This window comes from Ricinus communis, chromosome 9, assembly GCF_019578655.1.
Source record: "Ricinus communis isolate WT05 ecotype wild-type chromosome 9, ASM1957865v1, whole genome shotgun sequence".
In the NCBI taxonomy this organism is placed as follows: Eukaryota; Viridiplantae; Streptophyta; class Magnoliopsida; order Malpighiales; family Euphorbiaceae; genus Ricinus; species Ricinus communis.
In genome coordinates, this window is record NC_063264.1 from 18,452,122 (window position 1) to 18,472,920 (window position 20,799).

A 20,799-nucleotide genomic window follows, 5' to 3' on the forward strand; every position below is an offset into this window, starting at 1 on the left:
TCTTTTCTTGTATTCTTTTTGCAATTAATAATAAAGAGCCAGTTTTCGTTACATTCAATGTATTGATTACTGTTCATAGAATTCTTTTAGCAATTGAGAACTTCTAATTGAGTTTGGAAATTTAAGTTCAAGAACAAGTTAATTTTCACTTAGAGATAAGGTTAATTAATTTGCCGAAATAAGAATTAACAAAGCTTAATAGAGGTGGATTAAAGCTTAAGGCTAACTTAATAATCAATTGTTATGAAGAGATTCCAACTTTAGATTCTTAGGTCTAGGAATTCGGTTGTCTCCAGAGGGAAACCGAATTCAGTTTAGAATCCATCCACGGGTAGCATAATCGGACTTAACAATCTATTATCCTTTGTTTGGTTGCCAACTAGTCTAGGTTGTCTTTGGGTTTGCTTTCCTGTCTTGATTATTCTCTTTGCTCATTCATTCTTGCAGTACATTCAGAATTAGCTTTTAGTCATTAGTAAATTTAGAAACCTCCATTATTAATTTTAGGATAGATAACAAGGAATGAAGTAGTAACTCTAGGATTTCACTTTCCTAAGAAATATAATATTTTTAATACTCGCCGTTGTGCTAGGCTACATCGAGAGGTTCATGCCTTAGTTGTAGTTGCATAAGCATCACATTAATTTTTTGGTGCTGTTGCCGAGGAATTTTGTTTGAAAACTAGAGTGAAATTTGCTATTTGTTAATTCAACCATTTCTCTTATCTACTTTTGTCATTACTTTCTTTTTGTTAATTTATTCATTCATTTATTTGTTTGGGTTGTTGCTACCTTATTCAATTTAGGTAGTTCTAATCCTCTACCAGTAGACCCTCTGCCCGAACCAGAGCGATGCCTCAGGTAGCTGAGGAAGCGATTAGACGTGGAGGAGGAGGAGCATATTGAAATTCCTGTACATATACCAATAGATATGGGAGACGACAACAACAACGTCGCTGAAGCAAACAAGACGATGTACGAGTTTGCTATACCTTCCTTAGAGGGGATGCATACTAGTATATTGGGGCCACCGGTTGCACTAAACAATTTCGAGATTAAGCCAACGTCATTTAGATGGTGCAGCAGAGTGTATAGTTTGGGGGCTTGCCCAGTGAAGATCGTAATGCCCACATCATGAATTTCTTGGAGATATATGATACCTTCAAGATTAATGGGACAACCGATGGTGCTATTCGGCTTAGGCTGTTTCCATTTTCCTTAAGGGATAGAGCAAATAGATGGCTACAGTCCCCACTAGCTAACACCATCACCAGGCACACAAGGTTGTATCTTCTCAACGATGCAAATCTTGCATGGACGTAAGGTTGGAGATGATCTCTGAGCTTGGGCATGTTATTAGGCGGATGTTCCACTGAGAGGGCATGTCATTCAATTGTATTGCCTAACCTCGTGTGGCGAAAGCTTATGCGCACTCCCTGTTGCGAGGACTTTGGATCCAGTCGATGATACATTTCATGCATGGGCCCCATACTATGGATGCTTAAAGTAAATTTTTAATGCAAAATGTAGCACGGGGGCCAAGTCTCCTTCCACATGACCCGGGAACAGGTCATATCATAGCCCAAAAAATCATTCGGACTAAGAATCATGTGCAATGGCATAAGCGTGTGCTCCCAGCCAAAAAGTGCATGATTTTGACTATATTCGACATAAAGGTCCTTAAGCAACTTCACTTCGAAGCATTCCTTTGATCATACTGTGTTGCCGAAAAATTATGACGGGCCCGTGCTGAGTTGCCAAAAAATCCTGACGGGACCGTAGGCGAGGAATCCTTTGCGGCCACCCACCATGGCGAGCCAACCCATATACATAGGCCCGTGGTCGAAAAATCCTCACGTGCTAGCCCCTCATTCCTAAGGTAGCGCGCCTATCGGGCTCGTTGGCAACAAATATCCCACGCTAGCCCGCATGCATGGGCTTGTTGGCAAGTAACATCGCGTGCCAGCCAGCCCGCCCATCGGGCCAGTTGGTGAGGAATCATTGAGTGCTAGCCCCCTATTACCGAGGCAGTGCGCCCATCGGGCCCGTTGGCAAGAATCCTCACACGCCAGCCAGCCACTTCTGGCGACCCAATGCACCTGTCGGACCCGTTGGCGAGAATCCTTGCACACCATCTAATGCACCCGTTAGGCCCTTTGGCGAGAATCCTCACATGCCAACATCCACTGCTGGCGAGCGACCCTGCCCGTCTGGCCCGTTGGCAAGAATACTCGCATGCTGTGAGCCACTCGGCAAGCACGGACCCGTTGGCCAGGAACCTTAGCCCCCTAGCGCACGTATTGGCCAGAGTCATCCTCAAGTAAACCTCCCTTAGGCGAGCATCCTCACAGACGTGGGCTCATTGGCCAGGAACTCTCGCAGCCTAGCGCGCGCATTGGCTAGAACTCTCGCAGGCGCAGGCCCATTAGCAGTGGATCCTCGCAGCTCCATCGTGCGTTGGGTGTGCCAGCCCGCGAGGGCAAGAATCCTCCGCTGTGAACCTCTTTTGGTGTGAAATCAGCTGCAGTGTACCTCTGTTGGCTAGTTTTCAAGCCTGTACTGCGGCACTTCGCCACCACCACATTTAATTCCTCGGGAAGAGTTATCTTTTCTATTTAACAGCCCGCCTACCTTGGAAACGACTCAGTCGGAGGTAGGGTCTAGCGGCTGGAAGAGCACCGCATGTCGTATGGTGTCTGGTGGGCCCCCAGCAGCCCATGAAAATCTAGAGGACCGAGTGCTATCCACACCCAGTCGTACTTATAACTATATCAGGTTTCTAGGGTTAACAGCCTCTAGTCGATAGAACAATGTAGGCAAGGGAAGTCGGCAAAATGGATCCATAACCTCGGGAAAAGGATTGGCTCTAAGGGCTGCGCCCGAGGGTCCCAATCATGAACCTGTCGCTTGTCGGCAGACTGCTCGAGCTGCTCTCAAGGCGAAAGCGGGTCGATACGTGTCGACCGGGGAACGGATTGGGAACAGCCTCTTCAGAGTCCTTCCCTAGGCGTTGAACAATCGACTCAGAACTAGTACGGACAAGGGGAATCTGACTGTTTAATTAAAACAAAGCATTGCGTGGATGCTCACGCAATGTGATTTCTGCCCAGTGCTCTGAATGTCAAAGTGAAGAAATTCAACCAAGCGCGGGTAAACAGCGGGAGTAACTATGACTCTCTTAAGGTAGCCAAATGCCTCGTCATCTAATTAGTGATGCGCATGAATGGATTAACGAGATTCCCACTGTCCCTGTTTACTATCCAGCGAAACCACAGACAAGGGAACGGGCTTGGGGGAATTAGTAAGGAAAGAAGACCTTGTTGAGCTTAACTCTAGTCCGACTTTGTGAAATTACTTAAGAGGTGTAGGATAAGTGGGAGCCTTAACCGGTGATAGTGAAATACCACTACTTTTAACATTATTTTACTTATTCCATGAATCAGAAGTGGGGCTACGACCCTCTTTTTGGACCCAAGTTTGGCTGGGGCGGCATATCTGTTAAAAGATAACGCAAGTGTCCTAAGATGAGCTCAACGAGAATAGAAATCTCGTGTGGAACAAAAGGGTAAAAGCTCGTTTAATTCTAGTTTCCAGTATGAATACAAACCGCAAAAGCATAGCTTATTGATCCTTTAGACCTTTAGAATTTGAAACTAGAGGTGTTAGAAAAGTTACCACAGGGATAACTGGCTTGTTCTAGCCAAGCGTTCATAGCAACGTTGCTTTTTGATCCTTCGATGTTGGCTCTTCCTATCATTGTGAAGCAGAATTCACCAAGTGTTGGATTGTTCACCCACCAATAGGGAATATGAGCTAGGTTTAGACAGTTATGAGACAGGTTAGTTTTACCCTACTGATGATTGTGTTGCAATGCTAATTCAACCTAGTACGAGAGGAACAGTTGATTCGCATAACTGGTCATTGCGTTTGGTTGAAAAGCCAGTGGTGCGAAGCTACTGTGCGTTGGATTATGACTGAACGGCTCTAAGTCAGAATCTGGGCCAGAATCGACGCATCATCCATCGCTCATTTGCCAACTAGTAGTAGGGGCCCTCCAGGTCCCAAAAGCATGTTTCATTGGCTAAGCCCTCACGGTGAACGAGCCGCGCAGGCCGCCTTGAATTACAATTTCCATCGGGCGGCGGACTAAATCCTTTGCAGAAGACTTAAATACGTGATAGGGTATTGTAAGTGGCAGAGTGGCCTTGCTATCACAATCCACTAAGATTTAGCCCTTCGTCGCTCTAATTCGTCCCTCCCCTGCTCCCACATGCAAAATCAAAATCAATTTATTCTTAAAATAATGGCCCTCGGGTTCCACGCTCCAAGGTCCATAAATTCTCTAAGTCCCAAGTCCTAAAATCCTAAGTAATTCCACAAACTCAGCATACTTGAGAACACATCTAAGTTCTAGCCAGTGCTGCATACAAGTCCCCCACACTATGCAGCACGGGGGCCAAGTCCCAAGTCCTAAAATCCTAAGTAATTCTACAAATTCAGTGGACTTGAGTACACATCTAAATTCTAGCCAATGCTGCATGCAAGTCCCCTACACTATGGATGCTTAAAGTAATTTCTTAACGCAATGCAGCACGGGGGGCAAGTCTCTGTAATACCCCGAATTTTTATATGTTTAATAATGAATTATTTTTCCATATCCAATTAGTTTGATTTTTAAGGAGTTATTTAAATAAATTATTTGAGGAATAAATTATATTTTTTTATTTAGTTATTCAAAATTTTCCCAAATGCATATTTATATAAGTAAAATTATATATTGAAAAATTATGGTAGAAATTGTAAGGGATATTTTTATAAAAGAATTTTGGAAAAATTTGTATTATAATTGATTAGTAGTATTAAATTTTAAGTTGGAAATTGATTATTTAATTTAATTTAATTGTGTGTAGGATTTAATTGGAAATTTATTTTGGAATAAGGATTGACAGTATAATGTTATTTTTATGAGGGTTTAATGGAAATTTGTGAGCTTGGTATTTTTGTAAATAAATATGTCGGTCAGGGGTATTTATGTAATTATGTATTTTCAATAATTTGGATTTGGCCCAAATTAAATAGTTAGGGGCTTATTGAAAGGCTAAAAAGAAGTTTGGGGATCAAATTGGAATTTTGATGGATGAAATTGTAAGTAATTAAGGAAGTTGAGGGACTAAATTGTAATAAGGAAAAGTTCGGGGGCCTAATGTCGGTATTGAAAGGAAAGAAAATTGGGGAGAGAGAAAAGAAAGAAGGAAGAGGAAGAAAGGGAGGAGAGAGAGGGGCGTCGGCCCATGGTGGATGGACGCCGGAGGCCGCCGAGGCGGCCTGACGTCAAGGAGCGCACGTCAAGCGGCTAGCACGATGGTGGCGGTGGAGAAGCGGAAGCGCGCAAAGAAGGCAATGGCTTCCGGCGCCATTTCGCCATTTCCGTGGCCTTCCGGTACCGATCTTGGTGGCGATCGGCCCTTGGAGAGCTTCCTTTCGCGTAGTGGCGTCTTGGTTTGGTGGCGGAGGAGAGAGTTCCCAAGTGGAGGCAGCCGATATTTTGGGCTTTTTGGCGAGCTTCAAGTGAGGATGGACGATCGGAGGGCATATCCCGACTCTCCTCTGCTCAAGCTTTGCGATGGCACCGGTTCCGTGGCGATCGGGCTTCGTTTGCAAATCGACGGTCGAGATCGTCCGCAAATCTCTTCGGATAATCGGGTGTCGGATCGAAAATCGGAAGGTGGATCGTCATCGCGGCCGTCGTTGTGAGTCCGATGGTGTGTTCGGATCGCCGACTCGGACCTCCGTGGTGGGTCGTAGTCGCCGAGCGATCGAGCTGCCCTCGGTAATTTTCTTTGGCCCGTTAATTTTAGAAATTCTTGGTTTAATTGTGTCTATTAGGTTATATTGAGTATTTGATGATATTTGTGAGTCATAAATAATTGTGTGTCAGTTTGCTTGCCTCAGATTTTGTCATGTGTGCATGAGTCGGAAATAGTGAAGTTTGGGGACCCGACTCCCGTTGTTTAAATTGTTGGATATTTGAAGTGTTCTTCTGGCAGGTCTTGGACCCGTTTTTACGGGGGGTAATGTTCGTGTTGTTGGGGAGGTTCTGCCGGATTTTCGGTAGAATTCTCCTGAGACGAGATTCTTAGACAGTCAGTCCTAGGAGTCTAGACCTAGGATTAATGATCGATTGTTTCAGCGTTTTGATAAATTGTTTTCCGTGATTAGATGATCTGTCTGTTCGGCTCGCTCCAACTGAGGCACCGGAGCAGAGCTAGGAGGTCGCCCAATTCTGTGAGTTAAAGTCATTTAATCATTGCTATTTTGGAAGTTTATGTTTAACATGGTTACTAATATCTCAACGTAATTAATTTTACTGGATTATTAATTATTGAAGATAATATGAGTATTATTATAGTAATGTTATAATAATTCCAAATATTATCAGTTTTTCACCTGAGCTGCCTGATGTTTTACTCTTAATTGTTAATCATTAATTTGATATGGTTGAATGACTTCATTATACAATGATATTTATTAAATGGATGATTGTGTCTTGGGAAACGTGGCTTGTAGAACATGCCGCCTGATAGGTTACATCGACGCGCACTTGGTAATGATCATGGACATGTAATAAGATTTTCATGGGTTTGCCCCGGTCGAGCATGGCTCTGGGCTGATTTGTGTAAATTCGTCGGAGGTAAGGTCCCTGGTCGAGCATTGCTCTGGAGGCCGGTTTATTTGGATACTTAAGTGACCAGACGGTGGAGGTAAGGTCCCCGGTCGAGCATTGCTCTCGGGCGCCCGATTTTATTGCATTATGAGAGCCGAATGGCTACTAGATTTTGGGGTTTAGGGTTCTACTGAGCCACTCGTCCCGTAAAAGTAAAAATATATTTTTATTTATTTATTTATTAATTTATTATGGTATGACTATAATATGGATTGTATTTACGTGCATGGTTGACATTTTGATTCGAATGATTAATATTTTATGTGAAGGAAATAGTATGGTTTGATATACTGATTTGAATAATCTATGTTTTTTTTTTAGAAGAAGCAATAGTCTCTAGATTATTTGATTTTAACTCACTCTAGACCCATACTCCATTTATTTTTTTCGGATTCATGATTGTTAGTTCTCCCGCCGACTCTTATTCAAAGAATCCGACTCCTTCATCATCGGGTGATGTATTTGATTTGGTATGTAAATTGGTAAATCTTAGATTCTCCGCAGTAGTAATAGTAAATGTATCAGTTGTAAATTTTTTCTGAGCTTCGGGTCTCGCCTAGTTTTTCTGGTAGACCGAAGTAATTTTGCAAAGTGTAACTATTAAGATAAATTGTGGCTTTAATAATATTAATTTGAGATGAGATTTGTTTAAATCAGTGAGTGTCAGGCTTACTATGGGTTTCGGTGGCCTTAAGCCTACCCATTCCCTAGTGCCGGTCACGGGCCCACGGGTGGGGTCGTGACAGTCTCCTTGCACAGGACCCGAGGAACAAGTCACATCACAGTCCAAAAATTCATTTGGACTAAGAATCATGTGCAATGGCATAGAGGTGTGCTCCTAGCCAAAAAGTGCATAATTTTTACTATATTTGGCATAAAGGTCCCTAAGCAAGCAACTTTGCTTCGAAACTTTCCTTCGTTTGTACTGTGTTGCCAAAAAATCCTAATGGGCCTGCTGGCAAGTAACATCGCATGCCCGCCAGCCACCATTAGCGAGTCAACCCGCATGCACGGGCCCGTTGGCAAAAAATCCTCGAGTGCTAGCATCGCGTGCTAGCCTCGCATCCACGGGCCCTTTGGCGAGTAACATAGCATGCCAGTCATCCCACCTATCGGGCCAGTTGGCGAGGAATCCTCGAGTGCCAGCCCCCTATTACTGAGGCAACGCGCCAATCGGTCCCTTTGGCGAGGAATCCTCGAGTGCCAGCCCCGCATTATTAAGGCAGCGCGCCCATCGATCCCATTAGTGAGAATCCTCGCATGCCAGCTAGTGCACCTGTCGGGCTCGTTGTTGAAAATCCTCGCACGCTAGTAAGCCACCACTGGCGAGCCAACGCGGGTCCATTAGCAAGAATCCTCACACGCAAGCCAGCCACTGTTGGCGAGCGACTCCGCATGCACGAGCCCGTTGGCCAGGAACCCTAGCATCCTATTGCACGCGTTGGCTAGAATCCTCCTAAGGTAAACCTCCCTTGGGCGAGCATCCTCATAGGCACAGCCCGTTGGCCAGGAACCCTCGCAGTCTAGCGCACATGTTGGCCAAAATCCTCCCAGGCACGGGCCTGTTGGCAGCACATCCTCGCAGCTCCATTATGCGCTGCACGTGCCATCCTTTGTGGGCAAGAATCCTTCGCTGTGAACCTCTATTGGTGAGAAATTAGCTGTAGTGAACCTCTGTTGGCCAGTTTTCGAGCCCGTGCTGCGGCACTCCGCCACCACCACATTTGATGCTCCCATAGCCTTTTCCTAACAATATATCAACCCCAATATATTCTAGGGAGCCTAAAAAAGTTGTAAAGTTCTTATGAAATCAAGAGGATCATTGAATACTAAGTTTGCTACTTGGTTGTCTATTATAGCCCGATCACAACATGCGAAGTTGCCATTTAAGCCAATATCTCACAAGTTGAGCATGCACTTTTAAAGAAAATGTACCAATGATAACTCCAATAATTTTTACATATTTTCTAAGGGTCCTCCACAAAAAATGGTGATTTTTTATGTAAATTCTATCTTTTATGAATTTCTCAATTTTTAATATTTAAAAAATAAAAAAATACTAAATGTGCTCAATTTTTTTTTAAAATTTTTCTGGTGGTATATTATACTATCCTTAACATATGTATAAAAAATCAAACTAAAATTCCTTGAAATGAATTTCTTAAAGGGAGGGTGTGATTGGTGGAACATAGTGATCTCTCCTCCTGATAGACTTCAACAGGCTTCTTAGCCTCTTTAGGCGGGTGCAATATGCCTCACCCCCTTGGAGGGCTGGGGAGGCTGGACATGGGGGCATGTCTGAGCTACAAGATAGGCATCTCTATCCATGAAATTGGCCCGCAAAAACCCTAGCCCCCTCCCGCCCCGTCCCGGGTGTCACGGGCTTGATCTTTCTACCAACGAACCGTGCGACACTAGCTACTTTCTTCTCACAGACAAGTAAGCTAGTCAGCCTTACTCTTCGAATGCTAGGCAAAATGCTATCTAGGATGGCAAGAAGAACAAAAGAGAGCTAAAGACAACTTGGAGAGCTTTTCTAAAGAGAGCTTTCTTACTCTTTTACTTGATTATGCTTGATTTGCTTGATGATTATAAATGAAATTTCTAAGCTATATGATGTGTGCTACTTGTTCGAGTATTAAGGTCTAATGGCGAGTATCAAGGTCGTATTCCTCGGGAAAGTGAAAGCCAAGAGTTACTCATTTGTTCTTTGTTATATTAACCTAAAATAAATGATGAATAATTTCTAAACTAACTAATAGCCACAAGCTAAGTTCTAAGGGAGATGCAGGAGTAATTGATAAAAAAAAATAACCAAGACAGGAAAGCAAACCTAAAGGGAACCTAAACTAGTTGGCAATCAAACAAAAGATAAAGGATTAATGAGTCTAATTATGCTAATAAAGAGATACTTAATCAATTCGGTTTCTCTCGAGATAACCGAATTCCTAAACCTAATAACCTAAAGTTGGAATCTCTTCCTAACGATTGATTCTTAAATTAGCATTAAGCTTTAATCCGCCTCTATTAAGCTTTGTTAATTCTTAATCCGGCTAGTTAATTATCCTTATCTCTAAGCGATTATTAACCAGTTCTTGCTATTCAAAATTCCAATTGCCAAATGGACTTCTCAATCACACAAAACTAACCCAAACAATCCAACAATATAATACTAAGCCAACATAGTAAAGAAATCCCAATGGATTTAATCAATCTAGCTAATCATGTTCATTATCAAAATCCACAAGAATTCAGTTACAACAATGATTAAAGGTAGAGAAACCCGATTACACCCTTGGATAAGAGTAAACAGCCCCAATTCCTCTTGCTCGAATTGAATCGATTCTTGTTCCTCTTACTCGATTTGGAAACCAATCAACGAACCTCGCCCAATCTTCAATCTCTGAAGGGAATCCAATTGAAACCTTGATCCAAGTGTCCTCTTTCCTTGGTTTCAGCTTAGAAAACCCCTAGAGAGAGAAAAATTAGGGTTTGGGACATTCTCCCCCGCTCCTTTTCCTTTCTTTCCTCTCTTCTTTCTTTTAATTAATTCCCCCTATCGCCGCCAACACGGCCGTGTTTATGCTCGTGTTCCGAACACGGGCTGGTGTTTATGCCTGTGTTACTCTCTGTGGCCGTGCTCCCTAAGAACTTCCTTTTCTTTGATGTTTGATGTACCCAACACGGCCGTGTTCAGCTTCCTCATGCGCATACTTAGCTTGTTTCGACAGCTTTGACGTCCAATTATGCTCCAATTCTTCCCTTTATCATTCTTTGACTTCTTTTGGAACTAATGCACATAAACAGACGCATAGGGTGAGTGTTGGGACCAATTCACATCCAAATGTCCATAAAATCATTCTTAAAAACCTCATTTAAATGTGTGTATTTTACGCACATCAAATAACCCCACACTTAGCTCATTGCTTGTCCTCAAGCAATCAAAAGTAAAATAAGGAAAATAAATCACTAAGGAACAACACTTAAACTGACGGGCAAACTAGAGAGCTCTTGCACATATCCTTAACAAGCGTAAGTCAAACAAAAAGAAATGAAGCAATCAATTCAAGTATCACAACCAAGATGCCAACAATTCGCAAAATACTATCTCAACAAAATTATTCAGAACCAACTCCTCACCATATTCACTCTAAATCACTCAAAGTGTTTAAAGGGTAGTGTTTAATCCCTCAATGCATCAACTACTGCCTTACTTACTGATGTGTGTAAAATACACACATCTAAATGGGGTTTTTAAGATCGATTTTATGGATATTTGGATGTGAATCGGTACCAACACTCACCTTATGCGTATGTTTGTGTGCATTAGGTCCAAAAGAAGTTAAAGAATGAAAAAGGAAAAAACTGGAGCATAATTGGACGTCAAAGCTGCCGAAACGAGCTAAGTACGAGCATGAGGAAGCTGAACATGGCCGTGTTGGTCTCAACACTGGCCGTGTTCTTAGCACGATCACAAACACAGGCCATGTTACCAACACGGCTGTGTTGGACATCAAAGAAGAAGTAGACCTTATGGAGCACGTCTAGAGAGAGTAACACGGCCAGGAACACCAGCCCGTGTCCTGAACACGGCCAAGGACACGGCCGTGTTTGAGGCGACAGGGGGTATTAATTAAAAGAACGAAGAGAGGATAAAAAGGAAGGCAGCTAGTGTTAGAACGTCCAAAACTCATCTTTTTTCCTGTCTAAGGGTTTTCTGAGTTGAAACTAAGAGAAAAGGAGACTTGGATCAAGGTTTCACTTGGATTCTCTTCGAAGATCAAAGATTGGCGAGGATTGTCGATTGGTTTCAATCCGAGTGAAAGGAACAAGAATCGATCCAAAATTGGGCACGAGGAATTGGAGCTGTTCACTCTCATCCAAGGGTGTATTCGGGTTCCTCTACCTTTACTCATTTTTTTTGTAATTGTATTCTTATTGGTTGTGATTATGAACATGATTAGCTACGCTTATTAACCCATTGGGGTTCTTTATCTAGGGATTTTTGTACTTCAATTTTGAATTGAATGTATCGATTGTCAATATTGGTTTGCAGTGGAAGTATTTATTGATTTCTTCTTCATATCTTGTTGAATGATTTTTGAAATTTGAATGATCTTGAGAAAGACGTTTAGGTTTGGATTGTCCTTTGCAACCTAGAATTGAATTCACCTAGAGATAGGGTTTTCATTCTACCGGATTGAGAATTAACAACTCTCAATAGTGTTAAATGGTACATAATGCTAATTTGGGTAATTAGAGTTAGGAAGAGATTTCAACCTAATTAATCTAAGTTAAGGTGTTAGTTTCCTTGAGAAAGACATTAATTGTGTAGAGACTTTCCCACGGAAATTTGATTCAATCAATCAATTCCACCCTTAGTTTCCATTCCTTAGAGACAAGAATTCCCAAAGGGTTATTCTTTTACTTGAATTAATCATTCCCTAGTATACGTAGTTCGACAACAATTAGAGTAGCTATTATTTAATTTAGAAAATTATTCATCAATACCATTTATGTTCTATTGAGTAGATTTAGGTTCATACATTCTTTGGGGAATACGACACTTGGTACTCGCCGTTAGTTGTACTCCATTGATAGTTACACTGCCTTAGGTCATAGTCTTGCTTGACTTAGCACACATCAAGTTTTTGGCGCTGTTGCCGGGGAACGGTTTCTGTGAACTAAATTGAAATTTTAATATTTGTTAGTCTACTCATTTCTCTTTTTGTTCATAATTTATTTTCTGTGTATAGTTTTGTTCTTATCCCGTTTGTTGGTGTTGTTGTTCTTTATTGTGCTCAGGTAGTTTATGATCAGGAGCTCTAATCCTAATCTTAAAGAGCCTTTATCTGAACCGGAGCGCTCTCTTAGATTGCTAAGGAGGCGTATGCAGGCAGTAGAGGAGGAGATTGAAGCAGAGATTCCTGTTCGTGAAACTAGTGAGATGGAGAACCACAATGCAAATGGAGGTAATGATGAAAGGACCATGTACGAGTTTGCTAGGCCTCTCTATGGACGCAAATCGATAGTGAGGCCTCCCGTGGCGGCCAATAATTTTGAAATAAAGCCGAATGTAATCCAGATGATCCAGAATACGGTGCAATTTGGAGGATTGGCGAGCGAAGATCCGAACGAGCATATCGCTAACTTTTTGGAAATATGTGATACCTTTAAGATTAATGGAACAACTGATGATGCCATACGGTTGAGGCTATTTCCTTTTTCCTTGAGGGATAGAGCGAAAAGATGGCTGCAGTCCTTGCCACCGAAAACGATCACTACCTGGACTTCTTTGGCTGAAAAGTTTTTGAATAAGTATTTTCCTCCTGCTAAGACTGCTCAAATGTGAAATAACATATCTTATTTTATGCAGGGTGAAGGAGAACCGATGTACGAAGCCTGGGAGCGCTTCAAGGACTTGTTAAGGTGTTGCCCACACCATGGTCTTCCTCTCTGGATGCAAGTGCAGACATTCTATAGTGGCATGAATACAGCCACTAGACAAATGGTAGATGCAGCTGCAGGGGGAGCTATTAATAGTAAAACAGCCGAGCAAGCCCAGGATTTGATAGAAGAGATGGCCACCAACACTTATCAGTGGCAAATTCCACGGGCTAGAGGTCCAAGGCCCGTTGTATATCGAGTGGCGGATCCTACAAAGCAACCTTGGCGCACAAGTAGAGCTACTTTCCAAAAGATAGAACAACTTCGGATCTGCGGTCCAAGCGATTCGGCCGGATGTGAATTCTGTGGTGGACCACATTACAATGCCAATTGTAATGCGGGAGGTATGTTTGCATCTTCTATGCCTACTAATGTTTCTAACGTTGAGCATGTTGATTATGTAGGTAGGCATCAGAATGATCCCTACAGCAATACATACAACCCAGGGTAGAGGAATCATCCTAATTTTGGATGGAGGAACTCTAATAACCAAGGTCCACCAGGATACTAGAGGTTGCATCAGCAGCAACCTATGCAATCTATTCCCCATCAACTAGGAGGTAGTTAAGAGAAGAAACCTAACTTGGAAGAGTTGATGATGAAGTTCATTGCAACTTTGAGAATGATTTCGACGAACAAACACCTTTGCGGGTTCGAATCAACAAGCTTCAATTCAGAACTTAGAAACTCAAATTGGGCAGTTCTCTAGGATGATGACTGAGAGGCAGCCAGGCACGCTTCCAAGTAACACAGAGTCTAATCCAAGGGAGCATGCCAAAGCAATTACTTTGAGATCAGGTAAGGAACTTACGAGCTCATTTAAGCCTTTCGCTAATAATGATTCTAATGTGCAGGTGGATGAGTCGGAAAGAAAGACAAGCCTCAAGAGAAAGAAAAGGGAGCAACAAGAGAAGGAGGATTCAAGAAGATTCCCTTGAGGCCATACCAACCTCCCATTCCATATCCTGCAAAACGCAAGCAGGATAAAGTTGATCAGCAATTTGGTAAATTTTTAGATCTTTTTAAACAATTGCGGATTAACTTGTCGTTTGTTGAAGCTATTTCGCAGATGCCAAAGTATGCAAAGTTTTTAAAAGAAATCCTAAGCAACAAGAGGAAGTTAGAGGATTTGGGATTGGTGACCTTGAATGCGAATGCTCGGCAGTTGTTTCGGAGCAAGATTCAAGTCAAATGATGCGACCCAGGGAGTTTTACTATACCTTATTTGATTGGAGATAAATTGAAATTGCTAGCATTAGCTGATTTGGGAGGTAGCATCAATTTGATGCCTAGTTCATTGTTTGAGGAGTTAGGACTAAGCACTTCTAAGCTAACTCCTACCAGGATGAGTATACAACTAGCGTATATAATCGCTAAGTACCCGAAAGGGATTATAGAAGATGTGCTAGTTAAAGTTAACAAATTTATATTTCCTGTGGATTTTGTTGTCATGGATATGAATGGTGAGAGTGATGTCCCATTGATCCTAGGTAGACCATTTTTAGCTACATCTAAAGCTTTGATAGATGTTAGTAGCGGAAAGCTGGAACTTAGGGTAGATGATGAGAGCATTACATTTGATTTGACTAAATCCTTGAGATACCCATATGAGCATGATGGTACTGTCTATTCGATTGATTTTATCAATGATATTGTGGAATCTCAATTCGCGGAAATAATGATTGATGATCCTTTGCAAGTGGCAATGCAAGAAAATGAGGACAATTTATCCAATGAACAAGTGTTGGAGTAGCTAGAGCACTTATTAGCTGCTGATGTTGATGATGAAAAGACTGATGGTTTTGTTGATCTTGACAAGTCAAGAGTAAAGAAGCTGAAGCCTTCTTTGGAGGAGCCGCCTGCTCTTGAATTGAAAGAGTTGCCGAGCGCACTTAATATATGCCTACCTAGATGAAGCAAAGCACTTACCGCTATTATTTCCGCTTATCTCACACCCGAGGAGAGGGAGATGGTGCTGTGCATTTTGAGAAGGTATGCAAAGGCATTTTATAAGACGGCCTGACATACCGTGAATAAACCCGAGTTACCTGCCTTTCATAAGATTTTGATGGAGGATGAGTTCAAACCGGTGGTGCAAACCTTAAAGGCGGTTGAACCCTCATATGAAAGAGGTGGTTAAAAAGAGGTAATTAAATTAAACTTCTTGCTCAAAGTGAGTCTGTGTGGTTCCTAAGAAAGGGGGCATGGCGATTATGGTGAAAATGAAAAGGAGGAGTCGATCCCACCCGAGCGGTAAGGCTTTCAGTTTGCATAGACTATCGACGCTTGAATGACGCAACCCGAAAAGACCACTTTCCCCTTCCTTTTATCGATCAAATGCTTGAGAGGCTTTCAGGCCATAAGTATTACTATTTCCTTGACGGTGTTTCTGGTTATTTTCAGATTCCCATAGCACCAGAAGACCAAGAGAAGACGACATTCACTTATCCTTATGGCACATTTGCCTATAGGAGGATGCTGTTTGGCTTATGTAATGCGCCTGCGACCTTTCAGCGGTGTATGATGGCCATTTTCCATGACATGATAGAGGAGTCGATGGAGGTCTTCATGGATGACTTCTCTGTATTCGGTAACTCTTTTTCCCATTGTTTGAAAATTTTGGAAAGGATGTTAGCTAGGTGTATTGAAGCTAACCTGGTGTTGAATTAGAAAAAATGTCATTTTATGGTCCAAGAGGGTATAGTCTTAGGACATAAAGTGTCACATGCAGGGTTGGAAGTAGATAGAGCTAAAGTGGAAGTTATAAGTAAACTACCCCCCCTACTTCGGTTAGGGTTATTAGAAGTTTCTTAGGGCATGCAGGGTTTTATAGAAGGTTTATTAAGGACTTTTCTAAGATCGCTAGGCCTTTAACTCAATTACTAGTAAAAGATATACCTTTTGAATTTGATGATGACTATTTAAGAGCTTTTGAGTTATTAAAGGAAAATTAACCACGGCTCCCATCATGGTTTCTCCCGATCGAGAGCCGCCTTCGAGATTATGTGCGATGCTAGTGATTTTGCAGCTTGGAGCCGTTTTTAGGCCAGCAAGGAGAAGAAATTCCAACCTATTCACTACACTAGCAAGACACTTATGGGTGCCCAAGAACACTATACAACCATGTAGAATGAGCTCCTAGTCGCCGTGTTCGCTTTGACAAATTCGCTCCTACCAGGCCACAAAGACAATTGTTTACACGGATCATTCGCTTTAAGGTATTTATTTTCAAAGCATGATTCTAAGCCAAGATTGATTCGTTGGGTTCTTCTATTACAGGAATTTGACTTGGAAATTAAGGATAAACAAGGAGTCGAAAATCTTGCAAGTATACCATCTTTCTCGATTGAGAACCCGTGACTTGGAGGAGCTTTAATGAGCAAGAGATCGATGACTTCTTTTCGGATGAGCACTTATGCTCAATGCAGGTGGCAAATGATATTCCTTGGTTTTCCGATTATGCAAATTATTTGGCTGCAAGGGTACTCCTGCGAGAGGATCGGCCAAAGAAAGAAAGAAATTTTCACGACTAAGTATTACATTTGGGACGACCCCTTCTTATTTAGAATTTGTTCATATCAAATTATCAGGAGGTGTGTAAATGGGGAGGAGATCATTCAAATTCTCAAGCATTGTCATGAGGGACCGGTTGGTGGACACCAAGCTGCAAATCATACGGCCAGAAAGGTTATGGATGCTGGTTTTTATTGGCCGACTATCTTCCAGGATGCACGAGCTTATGTCCAGGTTTGTGATGCATGCCAACGGTTAGGTAATATTTTTGCCCGAGATGAAATGCCCCAACATAGTATACAAGTGTTGGAAATTTTTGATGTTTGGGGCATTGATTTTATGGGTCCTTTTCCTTCTTCGTATGGATGTAAGTATATAATGCTGGCTATTGAATATTTTTCTAAATGGCCTGAGGCACAAGCCTTGCCTACTAATGATGCTAGGGTAGTTGTGAGGTTCCTTAAGAGATTATTCTTTAGGTTTGGAACACCTCGAGCATTAATTAGTAATAGGGGAACCCATTTCTGTAATTCTCAACTTGAGAAAGTGCTGAAAAGATATGGAGTATCTCAGCGATTCTCCATACCTTATCACCCACAAACGAGTGGGCAAGTAGAGGTTACTAATAGGGGACTCAAGCGTATTTTAGAGAAGACTGTAGGAGCCAGCAGGAAAGATTGGACTATAAAGCTAGATAATGCTTTATGGGCATTTAGAACTGCCTATAGGACTTCTACAGGGTTCACTCCCTTTAGGCTTGTGTATGGAAAAGGTTGTCATTTACCTGTGGAGCTAGAACATAAAGCATTATGGCCACTTAAATCATGTAACTTTGATTTGGATACCGCAGGTAGACAAAGGCAGTGGCAGATAAATGAGCTAGAGGAGTGGCGTCAACAAGCCTATGAAAATTCAACAATCTACAAGGCGAAGACCAAATAATGGCATGACAAGTGATTGAAAAATTGGAAGGAATTTAACGTAGGAGATAGTGTGTTATTATTTAACTCTCGTCTCCGTTTATTCCAGGAAAGCTGAAGAGTCGTTGGTCGGGGCCATTTACAGTGACACAAGGTTGAAGTGCATCATCCAGAAAAGGGAAATTTCAAGGTTAATGGGCAGAGGTTGAAGCATTACCTTGGAGGGTCACTGGATGTGGAGGAGCGGGTGAATTTGGTGCTCCATTTCTGATTCAAAGAAAAGAATAAAGTCCAATTTTATGACTTTAAAGAGCTTTGTTTCTTTTAATTTCGTTTTAATTCTTTAGTTTTCGTTGTGAACTTAGTTTGATTAGATTTTACAATTTTTTTTTGGTAAGTTTTATTTATGTTGAGTGTATGAGTTGAGGACTTATTGGTTATGCAGGTGAGAAAGAGTGAGAAAGTGCTGGGAATCGCAACTTTTGCATTTTCTGGAGTTCAACACGGGCGTGTTTGAGACCGTGTTCGTTAACACGGTCCGTGTTCTAATTGAAGAAAATCAAATTAAGATGAACACGTTTACAGTAGGAAACAGGGGCATTTATGCCCGACCGTGTCCAAAACGCGTGACTTGATTCTAAGAGGGAAAGGTGATGAAAAGAAAGAAAGTAAGTGAGCTAAACATTTTGACTTGATTCTTATTTCCCACCTTGGACTACTGTTCATTGTTTATCCCTTATAATTTTTGTGGCTTGTGTGCATGTCATGTATTACATTGCAGAACACCATAGGTTCAACTCTGACTAAATTTACCTACCCCTACCTAATCCCCATTACAACCCTTATAAAGACCTCTTGACATGGTTGTTGACTCTCCATAAGTGGTAGGAGTAGGATTTAAGAGTAAGCATATAGTAAGTAAGGCAGTAGTTGATGCATTGAGCGATTAAACACTACCCCTTTAAACACTGTGAGTGATTTAGAGTGAATCTGGTGAGGAGTTGGTTCTAAATAATTTTGTTGAGATAGTATTTTGTGAATCAATAGCATCTTGGTTGTGATACTTGAATTGATTGCTTCGTTTCTTTCTGTTTGACTTACACTTGTTAAGGATATGTGTAAGAGCTTTCTAGTTTGTCTGTCAGTTTAACTGTTGTCTCTTAGTGGTTTATTTTCCTTATTTTACTTTTGATTGCTTGAGGACAAGCAATGAGCTAAGTGTGGGGTTATTTGATGTGCGTAAAATACACACATCTAAATGGGGTTTTTAAGATCGATTTTATGGATATTTGGATGTGAATCGGTACCAACACTCACCCTATGCGTATGTTTGTGTGCATTAGGTCCAAAAGAAGTCAAAGAATGAAAAAGGAAAGAATTGGAGCATAATTGGACGTCAAAGCCGCCTAAACGAGCTAAGTACGAGCATGAGGAAGTCGAACATGGCCGTGTTGGTCTCAACACCGGCCGTGTTCAGCACAACACAACACAAAGCCGTGTTACCAACACGAGAACCAACACGTACTGTTGGACATCAAAGAAGAAGTAGACTCCATGAGCACGTCATCAGAGAGAGTAATACCACGAACACCACCCGTGTCCCGAACACGCTGTGGACACGATCGTGTTTGAGGCGACAGGGGGTATTAATTAAAAGAACGAAGAGAGGAAAAAAAGGAAGGCAGCTAGGGTTAGAACGTCCAAAACTCATCTTTTTCCCTGTCTAAGGGTTTTCTGAGTTGAAACTAAGAGAAAAGGAGACTTGGATCAAGGTTTCACTTGGATTCTTTTCGAAGATCAAAGATTGGCGAGGATTGTCGATTAGTTTCAATCCGAGTAAGAGGAACAAGAATCGATCCAAAATTGGGCACGAGGAATTGGAGCTGTTCACTCTCATCCAAGGGTGTATTCGGGTTCCTCTACCTTTACTCATTTTTTTTTGTAATTGAATTCTTATTGGTTGTGATTATGAACATGATTAGCTAAGCTTATTAACCCATTGAGGTTCTTTATCTAGGGATTTTTGTACTTCAATTTTGAATTGAATGTATCGATTGTCAATATTGGTTTGCAATGGAAGTATTTATTGATTTGTTCTTCATATCTTGTTAAATGATTTTTGAAATTTGAATGATCTTGAGAAAGACGTTTAGGTTTGGATTGTCCTTTGCAACCTAGAATTGAATTCACCTAGAGATAGGGTTTTCGTTCTACCGGATTGAGAATTAACAACTCTCAATAGTGTTAAATGGTACATAATGCTAATTTGGGTAATTAGAGTTAGGAAGAGATTTCAACCCAATTAATCTAAGTTAAGATGTTAGTGTCCTTTAGAAAGGCATTAATTGTGTAGAGGCCCCTCCGAAATTGGATTCAATCAATCAATTCCACCCTTAGTTTCCATTCCTTAGAGACAAGAATTCCCGAAAGGGTTATTCTTTTACTTGAATTAATCATTCCCTAGTATACGTAGTTCGACAACAATTAGAGTAGCTATTATTTAATTTAGAAATTATTCATCAACACCATTTATGTTCTGTGATTGAATGTGAGAAGATTGAGTAGATTTAGGTTCACACGTTCTTTGGGGAATACGACACTTGGTACTCGCCGTTAGCTGTACTCTACTGATAGGTACACTGCCTTAGGTCATAGTCTTGCTTGACATAGCACACATCACTTACTATATGCTTGCTCTTAAATCCTACTCCTACCACTTATGGAGAGTCAACAATCATGTCAAGAGGTGTTTATAAGGGTTGTAATGGGGATTAGGTAGGTAGGGGTAGGTAAATTTGGTAAGAGTTGAACCTATGGTGTTCTGCAATGAAATACATGACCTACACACAGGCCACAATGATCACAAGGGGTAAACAATGGACGGTAGTGCAAGGTGGAAAATACGAATCAAGTCAAAATGTTTAGCTCACTTACTTTCTTTCTTTTCATCACCTTTCCCTCTTATTCTTCTAGTTATATTTTTTTTTCTTTTTTCTTTCATAAGGGAAGAACATTCACATAATAGAGTGAATTTCTTTTGGATTGAAGAAAGCTGCTACAAGATTCCACACTATTCCCAAGCCAAAAATTCCTAATAAAAATAACTCATGTGCAGAATCATAACCCAAAGCAGAATAAAACTAAGTGGCAATGGAATATGATAAAAAAAATGGTGAAAGAAGGCGTTATCTATAGA

At 41.4% G+C, this 20,799-nt stretch overlaps 1 protein-coding gene and 1 non-coding gene across 2 annotated transcripts; one reads left to right on the forward strand and one right to left on the reverse strand.

Moving 5' to 3' along the window:
* Positions 1–13,067: 13,067 nt before the first annotated feature.
* On the reverse strand, positions 13,068–13,173 carry LOC125371260. Its single transcript, XR_007217560.1, has one exon. It is a non-coding gene; the product is annotated as a small nucleolar RNA R71 (small nucleolar RNA).
* A 1,908-nt stretch (positions 13,174–15,081) lies between these two features.
* On the forward strand, positions 15,082–17,625 carry LOC125371202. Its single transcript, XM_048379739.1, has 4 exons — positions 15,082–15,162; positions 15,574–15,650; positions 16,761–16,917; positions 17,056–17,625. The coding sequence occupies exons 1-4, from the start codon at positions 15,082–15,084 to the stop codon at positions 17,623–17,625; spliced, it is 885 nt and encodes a 294-aa protein (XP_048235696.1).
* The last annotated feature ends 3,174 nt before the right edge of the window (positions 17,626–20,799 follow it).

Coding starts and splice junctions, on each gene's coding strand:
- LOC125371202 (XM_048379739.1), top strand. CDS start 15,082: ATGAAGCAAAGCACTTACCGCTATTATTTCCGCTTATCTCACACCCGA. Junction 15,651..16,760: donor TTTGCCTATAGGAGGATGCT/GTTTGGCTTATG, acceptor TCAAATTATCAG/GAGGTGTGTAAATGGGGAGG. Junction 16,918..17,055: donor ATGCACGAGCTTATGTCCAG/GTTTGTGATGCA, acceptor TATGGATGTAAG/TATATAATGCTGGCTATTGA.